Consider the following 13,722-nt stretch of genomic DNA (forward strand, 5'->3'; position numbering starts at 1 on the left):
CTGGACTTTACAAATGCAAATGTCACTGGCAGTGATGTAAATGACACCATTGGTCAGCGAGCAAAGATGAAGCGTTTTCCCATTGGCTGTTGCTATTCCTCATACACAGGCCTCTTCTTTTGTGAAGAAGTGAGGGGCAGCTCTCTGAAGCCGTGTTTCAACTAGTGTTCAGTGCATTAAAGTCACAAGATTTCTTTCAAAGAAACAACTGGTTGCTTCAGACTGTTCAGGAATCAACATTTTATTTCTATTTCACTACTACGGTGCTATGAATGAGGTATTTCTATCACTTTTTAACTTGCCCGACCACCACAGCTGTGTGTAAAATTGCATTTACAAATTCCATCTTTAAGTTCAGAGCCTCATCTGAAGTGTCCATCAGAAAGTCAGTTTCAGAGCGATTGAGCCAGGGTAGATTAAGTCATTTTTGGGTCAAGACATAATGCTTTATTTTTAACCTATTTCTAACTGAATATTAGCAATCACATTGATATAAGTACTCAAATCCTTTTTCATACCACACAATGAAAATTGCATGAAAGAAAAAAAACAACAACTATATTCAGGAGAAGTATTTATTCATTATAAATGTATATGTACTTAACCCTCTGGGGTCTGAACCATAATGATGTCATGTGACCTGATCACGCCTGCGTGATCATAGACCTCAGAGGGTTAACATTGTTTAGGCTTATAGAATTTTAGATCATTCAAAGCAGAGATTAGTTACTTAAGTAACAATTATTCTATAAATTGTCTTTATGCCATGAAAATAAATAAAGAGGATTAAACAGAATAAACAGCCAATCAGAGCTAGGACGAGACTCAAATCGGTGTCAGTAACTTCTATAGTTACCATGGTTACTAGCATGTGCTTGCAAGCAGCCTCCTCTGGAGGGAGGGTCTTTAAAGGTAGAGCTGAGGCACAGCAAATATGAAGGGGGAGGGGCATGCAAGCTGTATTCACTCAGTTTGACCATCTTTTCTTCTTCTTCAAGGTTAGAAACCTCCGTTCCAAATAAAGAAAATGCCTCGTATTTCATTTGTTATATTTTGTGTTTAGAGGTCACTGTTCTCAGCTCAAATTTTCAACTTTTTTGTGGAAGTTGCAGTTAAATGGTTTCACTTTACACCTATGAGGCAAATAAAGCTCTGCTAAATCTATACGTTTTTCTATTTAAGATAACAGCAAAAGGTCAGATAAGAGTGCCCTCAAAGTACCAGACTGATAGTCGGTGTTGATGTCACTTTATTGACTGAAACAAAGCCAACCTTGTGCGTGTGATTTTTGGACGGCATGCCAGCGTATTTGAATATGGTCTGAATATCCTCATTATAGATACTGTCTAACCCTGTGACCATAACTAGCCCAGCCGAATCTTGGATTTTTACCTGGTTCAGGCACAAGTCAGCAGCCTGAACTACACAACTGCTCAAACATATTCAGTGAGCTTATGTTTTACCTATTTTACCTTACTTTGCAACTAGAGCAGCATCTGTATAAACTGTGTGTCTCAAACCTTTCTTTCTATAAGCATACATCTAAGTGAATTCAAACAGAAAGGTGGAGGCAACAGTTGCTTGCTGCCTCTCAGGTTCAGTAAAGCCTAACTTATTCAGATAGTGAATACACACCAAAGGCAAACACAGGGGGGTGTCTCTTATTTCAATTGAATCTTGGGAAAATAATTAATAATCCTCACTTCCTCAATGCATCTCGACATTCATCACATAGTTAGTAAAAATCTAATTTTAGGTAAAGGTTAAACTTAATCTACAGAACTTTAGAAAACATAGTCAAGTATTAGACATACTCTACATGAATATTTCAGTGCCTCACTTCAGGCTAAGTCGATTGTTTTCAGAGTACAATGAAATATGGGAACTCAGAGCTCAGGTTGCATGCAGGCTTAACTCTCTTCAGCTCCCCTGCTTTCTGCTTCTCCAAAGAAGAAAGGGACACACGTAACCAACATAACCACGGAAAATCTAAATAGACTGATACTCACAGTTTCACCTCTGTTGTGTTTGAGGTCTTTGAAGTGGAATCTTCGCTGCATTCCTCTCCCACCAGTTCGTCGCCTTCCAAGCTCGTTTCTGAGCTAATAAACACCTTCTGGGCAAAAACCTTGTGCTTCGAAGGCAGATTCACAGTCTTGCGTGTCACACGATTTTCTCTCAATGTGCTTTTCTCCTGAAGGGAATCTTGTTTTGAGACTCCGCCAGTGTCAGGCTCGTCCGGCTGTGGTGAGATTGTCTGGAACTCCTCAGTCGTCGCTGCCAAGGAGATGGCTGACTCTGGCAAGCTGCCACCGGACAGCAAACTCTCTGATGGGAAAGTTGGGCTATCTTCAGCGTCCTGCGTCACTGTGTTGTACTCAGGTATTACAGTAACAGGTATAGCCAGCACGGGAGGCGAGTCTGCTCTCAAGCCCTGCTCTTCTTGTTTAATTGTATCCTTTCCTTTCTCCCCCTCCCTCTCCCTCTCCCCTTCCTCCTCCTCTCCCAGGTGTGTTTCCACCCATATAGCTTTGTGGAGTTGGACAGGAGAATCCCCTCCGGGTACTTGCTCATTCTCTGGTAAAGGGCTCTGTGTAGTGGCTGTAGTTTCCCCAGAGAGGCTGCTGGTGGATATCAGAGCTCTAGTCCTGACTTCTGAGCGTACCCTCTCTACATGTGAGTTTTCTTCTTGCTGAGCGGTGGCGGTTTGTGATGTGGATGAGCGAGAGCCTAAAGTTATTCCTCTAAGTGCAGTGCTGTGCCCCTTTTCCCCAACTTTCACAAAGGTTTTCTTTGAGGCTACGCTTATAGAGGTCAAGTTCGGAGACTTTGGGGTCTCAGCGGTCAAGGAAAGTGGGCTGTTAAGTGCCATCAGGGAGGTTGGGCTAGTTATGCCATCTTCATTGGAACTCAGGATCTTGTCTTCCAAGTTAACCTGCAGCCTCCTGCTAACTTCACCCACCACTGATTCTGCAAAGCCCAAATCTGAGCTTGAAATTGAATTTGGATGAATGGCAGGTGCAAGCTCCGCAGTAGTGGGTGTCGCTTTTCCAGAAGTCCTTTCACCATTAGCTGTGCTAACCCTGCACACAAGCACCTCCCTCACACTGCTCCTGCCGCTGCTGTCACTGTCTGCAAACGGGAGCTGTGCATCATCGTTCATCAGAGAGACCACGCTTGAGGCGCTGGGGGTGGAGCTTTGGCTGAGGGTGTCACCCTGCTCACCTCTGGGTCGGGACTCGCCGTAATGTCGCCCTGTTAGCTCGCCGTCTCTACGAGAAGGAGTGGGAGTCTTTAACCCATCCTCCTGTGGACACTGGGGCGAATGTGGAGAGGAAGGAGATGCAGGTGAACTTGAAATGGTATTAGTGTCTGAATGATGCCTGTCGCTGCCCCGCTTCTTGCGACTGTTGAAGAAGTTGCTGAGGCGACCAAACATTCCCTTTTTTTCCTCCGAATTCTGAAAGAGGACAAACAAGAAGCAAACGTAAAGATGAATAATGAGGTGAGAAAGGAAGTTGTCATCGCTTTTTTCTTTTTGCCAAAAAAAATAAGGAAAGAGAAAGAAAACTAAAGGTTATACTATGTGGCACACATGTGGCCTAAAGCTTTCCTACAGCTACAGCTGCAAGTCAAACCACTGTTGCAGTTGTTAAACCTCTCCAGGTTAGAAATTATTCTGGTAATGCATTATCAGTAGAAAGAAAGGGAAGATCTACAAGCATATCTCTGCTAATCTGCAGATAATGTGCATGTAAAATGTGCTGTTTGTTCACATTTCACTCATCTTCTTATCTTTCATTAGTGGCATTAAAATGTTGAAAGGGGCTAAACACAAAGCTCATTTAGCCATGTTTCTTACTGTGCTAAATCTTACAGAAACTCTGAAAATGTTATAATTATTTAAAAAGTTGTAACTATACATCACAAAGCCTCTTAATAAGGATGTAGAATTTGGAAGAATAATAATAAAAACGTAGCTTTTGATAGTTTGAAGCTAAACTTAAAGTAATGTGGGTATTTTCACACTGTACTCCACACCTTGTGCATCAAAGATATGAGAACTAAAGAAATGCCTCTGTGTATTATATAATACTGTTTAACAGCACCACACACTACATCCTCCAAAATTCACATGACCTCAGCAATAACCAAACATTACAACCTTTGTGTAGACAAGATTTACTGAAAGAGTTCTGTGTAAGCCTGAATTAGTTCTGACCAGGTGGACCTAATAAACTGCTAACTGAGGGTACATTTAAATCACATTTCAAGGATTTGGTAATAGGAATTGTGTGCACAACAGACAAAATAAAATCAATTCTAAACATGGAGCAAAAAAGAACAAAGCTCAAAGGAAATGCTTCTTTCAACACTTGATAAAACCGAATGGAAAGATCATTGTCTTAAGAAATGGATCAAATAAGATGTAAGGATCTTTTCTTGACATTTGTGTCTTTACACAACTTTACATTTTCAGGTTTCTTTTGTAATTACCGTATATATATTTTAATTTATTGAAAGAGTATGAAGCTGTAGGTACCAGTAACAAACGTGACAAAATAACTCAACAGTCATTAAGGATGAGCAAAGAAATACTGTTAAGAAGTGTGAAGACAAAGCATCTGTGACAGAATAAGAGGAGTTTAGGCTGACCCTCTGACCTTTTTGTCTTCTGTCAGTCTGACCCCTAGCTTGTTGTCAAATACAGAGCTTTTGGAAATTCATGGATCAGCAAATCAATAACGTCAAAGCTCTCTACCTAGAAAATAGCACAATATGTATGCTTCTCTGTATAACAAAAATACTCTATTGTTGACAAATACAACTCCTACTTGACATCTGAAATAGTTTGTAATTCCTACAACATTGGAGTCTTTTCTATCCAACGTAGGACTGGAGATTTCTGCCAATCTCAAAACGGGGTTCACATATTTTTTACATCAAAACTAGCTTGTTTAAAAGTTATTTTTTAAACCCTAGCACACTTGCTAGAAGAAGCCAGTTAAGTCCTTCCTGTTGCCAGGAGCAGTGTCTTTACCTTTGTTTTCTATAATGTCTGTGAAAAAGTTGGACAAATGATTTGCACCCCCAGTTGAATTGGGTAAAAATAGAATCTTTGGTCACTATCTGACTGCATCTGATTGACTCTTTGGCCTCCTCTTCTGAGCTTTAGAGTTTTAAACGTTGTTTTTGACCAATTGATGTCTTTAAATTACAAATAAGTGTTTACAAACTGTTTCTTCCATTAAAGGATAAAGTCTACTGCTGTTAAAAACTGGAAATGATTATCCCTGCTTATATTTCTTTTTGTTTTATTGACCGTGACGTGCATCTTCAGACGTACAAAACACTGCATGAGGGCTGATAACAAGCCTTAGGAAGCCAATAGGAAAGATGAGTTCAGTTTTATCACCTCTTCATATTAACCATTGGGGCTCTGCGTGGAGAAGCACCTCAGTTTCCTGTCACTGATTTAAAAGCAAAGGGACTGTCTCTTTCAGGCTGTCACACCTTGACTGTGGATCAAACTTCACTCGTTTCTGGAATGCGTCGACATTCCTGACTCTTAAAAAGCAGCTGAAGGTTCTTTTTAAATAGAGAAAATATCTTATTTATAAAGGTTCTTCATAACATTACAGTTATATATATCTTCAACTTCTGTGCTTTGGCATTGTTTCTGTTTTATTGTATCTTACCGTGAAGCTTATTGTGAGTTTTATCTGAGAAAGATACCTAAAAAAGCAGAAAATGAATAAAGCAAGCTGGACGAGGTGAATGCAGAGAACCTGCTGCCAATGACAACAAACTCATAAAACATCGAGCTGAATGACTAACTAGACAGATATAAAAACGTCTTTGACATGCGGCTCAAAGATCATTCATCACCACTTTTATCTGTACACCAACAGCAGTACAAGGAACTTCTTTAAGAACGAAAGGACTTAGATTGACAAAGAGAAGAACAGTCTCTGTTGTGTATGTTTATGTCAAACACTGAAGTAGAGTTCAGAGTGAGAAAACAGCACTGACTTAGAGATTCAAATACAAACCACATGACTGCATGAACTTTTTTACATCTAAGCCAAAACAACCTGACAGAGTGAAAAAAAAAAACCCTTGTCATAGGACACATCTTGCAAAACCTGGTTCAATGATGTCACAAAATAAAGAGCGCATGTTCGGACAAGAAGCATAAACCACAAAAGAAGAACAGACAGAGACAAAGTAAAAACAGTTTCATACCATCTTGACTTCCTGGACTCAAAGATGTTAAATTGTCTTTTCAGTCTTCTGTGTCTAAAACTTCTAAACTTATTGAACAATAGAAAATAAGTCGACTCGTCTGCTCGAGGCAAACTGGCAGGACTGACTGCATGCCCTTGTGAGTGTGTATAGTTGTGTGTTTCAGCTCTGAGCAAAGTGGCCGACTCGAGGGCATGGCCATTTGCATCACACGTATACTAAAAAATATACAAGCTAATAGACAGTTCACACGTTCACACTACAAACAAGAACAAAGGAATTCACAATCCAGTAAAAAAAGGCGGGGAGTGGATATGCCAGTTGAAGATAAATCCACCCTTCCTCATTCTAAAGCCGTGCGTATCAGCAGGTCATCAGTTATCTGCTGGGCTAAGGCTAAAGCAGAATTCTGTTTCTCTCAGTAGAAAGTCATTAAACTTATCATTTAGATATGAACTATAGAGTGAAATGTGCCACAGTGCAGTCTGCATTAAACGTAACCGTTCTGAGAGATAAACGTGACTTCATCCAAAATACTTTCCAAACGTTTATGTTGATACAAACTATTTTTGTGCAAAGTACATATTTCCACTGAGCGAACAGAGAGTAAAAACAGTCTGTGGCTTGTATTTTCCGAGTTCATATTTAGATAAAATGAAAAGAAGAAACTCAGTTGAAGAGCTTCACTTACAGCTAGTCTGGTTTTTTATTTAATACTGTACCTCCAGGTTGTCAAATCGTTCACAAATCCACCCTGATTGAAAAAGAAAAGAACATGAATGAAGTATCCGGTATCCTGGATAATGTTTGAGTCTGCCTGTAGTCCCTCTATGAAAAGCTACTACTGTGGTATTAGTCCTCCACCAAACATTCCCTTTGTATTTACCCACAGCAGTAACAAACGTCAGGTAGGTGGAGATATAGCGCCGCATTTGTAGTCCATTACACTGCACTTCCTCATTTGTCAAGACAAAGCTTTGCTTTATTGTCTGATATCAGCAGATAATAAAAAAGAAAAATAAAGAAGCTTTGATTTGAATCTTTATTGCAGTCAATCGTGTGTTTAAGATGAGTGCCAAAAACCAACCCAGCATAAACAAAGGTACAGCATTTTTCAAAGCTATAAACCTAAGAGAAGTAAACATCTTTCTTCATGTGTAGACACTAAATCTGGCATGCTTGAGTTCCTGAACATTCTACATTTGCAGCACATAAACAATGCATCTTTTCAAGTACTCCCATTAACACAAATAATACAAATGACTGGTTTGACAGGTTTGAGGCTATTGAAAAAAAGTCCACCGGAAGCAGAGAAACAGAGATAATTCCAGCTATTTTACCTATTGTTTACTTACTGGTCATCTAATTAAATAATAATAAACATCAAACTTTTATAGCCCTTTTTTGGACACTGAAAGACGCTTTACAAACAACACGTGCAAAGAAAAAAAAAGAAAAACATTAAAGGAAAGCCAGTTTGTACAGGTGGGTTTTGAGGAGTGATTTGACATTCTGTAATGAGTCTGAATTTCTGATGAGTTGTGGAAGTGAGTTCCAGAGGAGGGGGACAGCGACGGCCAAGGCCAAGGCTCGGGTCCCCCAAGGTTCGCAGTTTATGACCTGGTGGTCATTTAATTAGACCACCATCCTCGTCCCAGTATGCGTGAAAGGGAGCGGGATTGAGTTGTTGACCTAAGTATGTGTGATGCCAGGACGCTGTGGAATGTATGTGAAAGCATTCGAGACATTCTTCTGCTTCTAAATTTCCTAACACGTAAGTGCAGCTGAAATCATTGCACAGACATTGTTTTTAAGATAGGATTTCATCAGATGATGCTGCAGTTATAAAAGTATTAGCATTAGAACATAGCAACAGTTGCTTTAAGTGACTGCCAGTTGAGCCGTAGTCGTAACGGATTGTTTAGCCCTCCAAAACTGAAAAATATGTGAATCAGAGCAGCTTTACTGGGAACTCAGCCATATTAATATAATGTACACTTACACTTTACTGTTTTTACAAAATGATGCAATAATACGGAACTTTGGAGCATGTATCAGTCATTTTGACTCAGGTTGACGAATACATGCACAAGTGATTCAAACCTCAACCGCATTATCAGGATGCGTTAATGCATTTGACTGGTCTGACTAATATGTTCACAAGCATTTTAAAAGTGCGTTTTTGGTCAGACTTACACAATAAAAGGTAACTGAAATCCGATTGTTTGAATATTAGCAGTCAAGCACCTTGAGATAGTCAGTTTGTTGGCCCTAATGCATCACATTAAATCTCAAAGAAGGAGGAGTAACAAGATCACACTGGGATAAAAGCACCAGCCAAATTTCAAATCATGGCAAAATGAATAAATACTGACTTGAATATGAATTCACCGTCAGTTTAATCCAGCTGTTTTAATAAAGGTGACTAGAAACAATAATGACAATGCAAAATGATCACAGTCAGCTAATTCTGCAGGTAGCAGGGTAACTGAAACAATCCTTAAAAGCTCACTAAGACCCTTGTTTGAAGATAATGTTCAAACACATGCATCAAGAAGCCAATTATACGAGGCGACTGCTGTGGCCAAATATAATCAGCATGTAGAAGCAACAATCAGATTTGGAGTTTTCATTTGATATCACACATCAGGGGGAATTATTAGCCGCCATGTGGTTGCTTCAAAACTTGTTTTTGCACACACAAATGCACTAAAAATCTGTGACTCCTTCAGTTTGGATGCAGATCATTAAATAAGAACAATAACTGATAACAAACATGAAACTCACCTTGAAGAATTTAGAGGGTGACAAAGGGCTGCTCGGTGGAGTCATGTCTAGGCTGATCATGGAGGAGAACTCAGAGTGAGAGTTCAAGTCATTTTCCCCCTGGAAACTGCACTCTGTGGAAACACTCATCTGGTCATAGCTCCTGTTAGAGAGAGGCAGGAAACACACAGAGACAGAGGGAGAGAGGGGGTGGAGGATGTTATGTCATTGGCTTTTGTTTCTCCTCTCATTGTACAGCTTGTGTTTCCACACTTTTATGTTTCCTAACAAAAATTCTTTTCAGTTCATGATAGTTTTGAAATCTTGTATGTCAAGTAAATGACAAAAACAGATATATGACATAAAAACGTGACCATGAATGCAGGATTGCAGCATTTTAAACATAAGCTGCAGTTTGTTTTGTTGAAGAAGTTACATACAGGATGATGGGCTGTCCCCAGTTTGTAATAATCCCAAAAAGCAAACACAAACAGCAGCTTGCTACGGCTACACGAAAACGAAACGAGGTTTTTTTGAAAACGGGTACGAAAATTCTTGCGACCACACGGAAACGCGCTGCTGTAAAGACTCAGGTCCAGACGAAAACGATGAAACGATGCAGTACACACGCCACTGTGTCACGCCACGCTGAGACAATAGAGAAGTGTTAAAATTGGCTCACAGCGTCAACGTTTGACTGACGCAAAAACGTTTTAGCTGTAACAATGGAAACGAAACGAGGCCGTTTTCAAACTTTCCCACTCTGGAACCCGTTTTCAAAAACTATCGTTTTGGGGTAGTGGGAACGCCGGCTCCGTGTGGCCGCGACAGCGAAACGATAAGAAAAAGTATCGTTTACAGTGAAAAACGTTTTCGTGTAGCCGCAGCCTAAACATGCAGCTCAGTGTGCAACATGTTACTGTTGTTAGGTGCTGACAGCTCTAATTGTTATCAGCATTGATGTTTTCCTAACGCCTTAGCACTGAGCTGAAAAAACACACAGAGGGGACAGAAAATATGACACCTGAAGGACAACACTCACTCCCCAACGGCTGAGCAATTAGAGTACTGCAGAGGATTCTAGTAAACATGTGAGGCATTAGGAGGCGTTTCTATTTTGAGAAGGAGTAGTTTTTCTGATGGATCACACCCAGTTGGAAAACCCAACAGCTAAATTTAACAAAAGAGACGCTCACTTTGCATATATTATACCGTAATACAAATTGTGTAGTAATCGAGTTTCAACTGTCAATAATTGTAGTAGGTATGTCATTAATTTCCCAAAGTGCAAAAAATCCACACAAGCACTTGTTTTTACAGCAATATTACAATATAAAGAAGGTATATATGAAGAGGAAGAGGCTTGACAAAGACTTGAGTCATTAAAATGTCTGTGAAGCCACAGCTGCAATGTAAAAGCGTGCTGTTGGCACAATCATGACGATATGAATCTATGCAATACTGCGTTTTCTCACCAGGTGGCAGACTTTGACTGTTTTTTGAAGACTTCAGACGATCTGATTTCATATTTTGAAGCTTTTATATCTGCTAGATAGCAGCCTTAAAACAAAAATTTAGACAAACACCCAACTTTCTCACAGTAGCTGCTATAATGACAGACAAAATTTAGTAAAGTGTCCATTTGGGCACATTGGATATCCCAATCCTTACGCACTTTGAGACTGAATGGAGTTGTTGGTGAGAGCCTGCTGATATTCAAACACATTTACATTCTTTGTGCAGGCCACATCTCATCGGACATGATCATCTGTAGCTTTAAGTTTCCACCTGATGATCTTGTTTACATAATCTTATCTGATGTATATGTTTCGTGTTCATGAACCGTGAAGATGAATCATGAAGTTAAATTGTTTCTGTTAGTATTTTTAAACTAATTTAAAATCTGAGAACTTTATACGTATTAGTTTTTTGGTGAAACAACAAGAAGTAAGTTGTGGCCGCCTATCTTATTTTAAAAAGTTACTTTCACAGAGTTTCAGCCTTCATTTCCAGTCTTTTCCCCTGATATAATCTGTGCAAGCTTGAGTCCTCTGCTTGAGTCCTCTGTTCACGGCTTAGTCCCTCCCAGCTGCGAGGCAAGTGGAGGAGGTGAGGCCGACACATCAGGAGGGAGGAGTTGAAATATTAAAAGATATAGAAGTAACTAAATATAGAAGAATTTATATATAGTAGTACACTGCTGCTTCGTTGTTTGTAACATATACAATTCAATCTACAATGACCTGCGTTTCTAGGACTGATATCTTTCAAGGCGTGCTGAGATTAGTTTCTAGGTCACAGGCAGGAGGACAGAAAAGAGACAAAATAAGAAGGCGCAAATTAGAGAAATGAGCCTTTAGTCTATTTTTTCCACTGTGATTCCTCATTCATGTCACATGAATTCTATTACTCCTTAATGTCTCTTCATAGTCCACTGTTCCCTTGATTAGTCATTCTGTCTTTTTTTGTTTTTGTTTCTTTTAACTTCCAGTATCTGTCTGTGCTCCTCAGTCCTGTGTTTGTAGCTCCAGTCTGAGTTTATGTCTTTCCTCGAGCTTCCCTTTTCATTCAGCCATAACCCACTTCAGTTTTTAGGATAAAAGCTTTGGACTTTGTCAATACGCTGCAGCCTGGACTTTTATCAGCTTTAAAGTAAAGCTTTGTTTTTGTTTTTGTTTGTCGCGCCTCCTGTCTGCATGCTGCGTTTGGGTCCTGTGTGCATGCCAACAGCCAAACCTTTCAGACAACTTTAAAGACTTTTGTATCATGGCCTCTCTCCAGCTCAGCTTTATCACAATTAATAAAATATGCAAATTAATTTTAGATGCACATTCCTCACCATATAAAAATTTCCCACTGCTTCTTTTTTTTAACGACTCATCATCTTCCAAGGAATTAAGAGTCAGCTAGTTTCTTCACATTCAGATGCAGCCTTGAGGGAATCAAATTGCACCAGTCTGATCATGCTGACACTTGCAGGTATTGGGAGTAACAGTCAACAGCATCCTCTGATGTCACAGTCCTGTCGTCGATGCCTCCGGCATGAGAGCTGATTTATAGCATGATGTGGGGTTTAATATGGTGACTGTCAAAGCAGAAGTAGATGGATTTGCCCTACAGTAATGCAGCTGCATCATGTAGTTACTTGAGGGCTTTTGCCACATCAGTAATTTTGTGTGAAAATAAGGATAACAACTGAGCCTTTTCTCAGCTTGACTGGCGTCTCAATAATACTGAGCCTAAAACAGGCTGATGGAAGTAGCCCTCGATGACCAATCAAAGGTCTCCACATGGTACCACTGTAGCCCAGAGGGTGTACAACAGAAAGCGTTCAACACAGCCGAAAACCAACCAAACACTATGTTTTAATTACTCATGCATTACTTATACATATGAATAATAATTGATTTTTTTTTAACCTCAGAATAAACCAGAAGTCATATTTGCAGTGCCTTCTTGCACCTTTTGAGATAATTACTGCTATAAAAAGTATGTAGAAGAAGAGTACTGTTGACAAGGCAACAAAGAAGGAGAAAGTGAGGAAATCAGCAGTTGTGCGAGCTGTTTTCAGAGATATTTGAGACAAATGGGGTCATGTATAGTTGTAAGAAGAGGCAATGACGCGTGAAACAACGTGAAGCATTTCAAGGTAGGCAAAAGCAGAAAACTATGGTAAACATGGGTGTGTCTTTCCCCAGAAGGCAACTACTAATAAAGAACCAGATGCCAAAGTTTTCTATTTAAATTCAGCCAGCCAATCAAGATGCTGTTTGTTGATACAGAGTTGGCAAATGACAATTGAGATGGCAGTAACTATTACACTTACAAGTCTTACATTTAAATATGATCCAGAAGAAGTACATTTAGGTCTGACACTGTCCAAAACGAAGGATATCGCTTTAGTTTTTGGCTAATTCAAAGTTAACTCTACGTTACTGACTAAATATTCTCTGTGATAAAAAACAACATATTAAGAATTTTTCTATTCTGTGTTCTATTAGCTCTGAAAATGGATTTGGCAGCAAATTAGGACCAAGCATAAAAGCAAATGTCTGGCTTCATTCAGTGGCATAATGAATATGCAGCTCAATAGGTTTCATATAGAAGATATTCTCCTGAGTGAGTCACTATTTCAGCACTTGTTTTTTTTTTTGTTGTTTTTTGTTCAGGTTGACAATCTGTGGTGGATCAACCTTTTAATAGAAAACAGGTTGAAAATATATAATTAAATTAGCATTGTGTGTGTTTTTGTTTTATTAAATTTGATTGAAAATTACATTTAATTTACATTTTCTCAGTATGTTGCATAAAATGTTGAATGAATACTAAATTATTGTCAGTTATGGTTTAAAATTCAACATTTACGGACTCAACACACAGTCTTTGATGACCCCACATTACTATATGTATTACCTAAAAATTAGGAAATAATAACAGTGGTTTATTAACGTGTGCATATACAGTATAGAAGGCAAAAACAGAGTTTGTACAATTCTGATGAATCAAGGGAATATTTGATCTGAGCACTTTTATCCTCCAACACAGCCTGAACCCTCTCAGACGAGCTTTCTATCATTTCTTTAAGGAGTCTTCAGGAATAGTTCTCCAGGCTTCTTGAAGGACATCTCAAAGCTCTTCTTTGGATGTGGGCTGCCTTTTGTTCCGTTCTCTGCCAACATGATCCCACACTGCTTCAGATATGCCAAATTC

At 39.3% G+C, this 13,722-nt stretch overlaps 1 protein-coding gene across 1 annotated transcript in view; it reads right to left on the minus strand.

Moving 5' to 3' along the window:
* The window catches only part of crybg1a (crystallin beta-gamma domain containing 1a), a 52,874-nt gene that overhangs the window by 24,833 nt on the left and 14,319 nt on the right, over positions 1-13,722 (minus strand). The window contains exons 2-3 of the mRNA XM_075447649.1: positions 9,034-9,175; positions 2,010-3,460 (exon numbers count right to left, since the gene is read on the minus strand). Coding sequence (XP_075303764.1) covers positions 2,010-3,460; positions 9,034-9,175 — 1,593 coding nt within the window. The remainder of the gene's footprint in view (positions 1-2,009; positions 3,461-9,033; positions 9,176-13,722) is intronic.

Source organism: Odontesthes bonariensis, chromosome 17 (genome assembly GCF_027942865.1).
Source record: "Odontesthes bonariensis isolate fOdoBon6 chromosome 17, fOdoBon6.hap1, whole genome shotgun sequence".
Lineage (NCBI taxonomy): Eukaryota > Metazoa > Chordata > Actinopteri > Atheriniformes > Atherinopsidae > Odontesthes > Odontesthes bonariensis.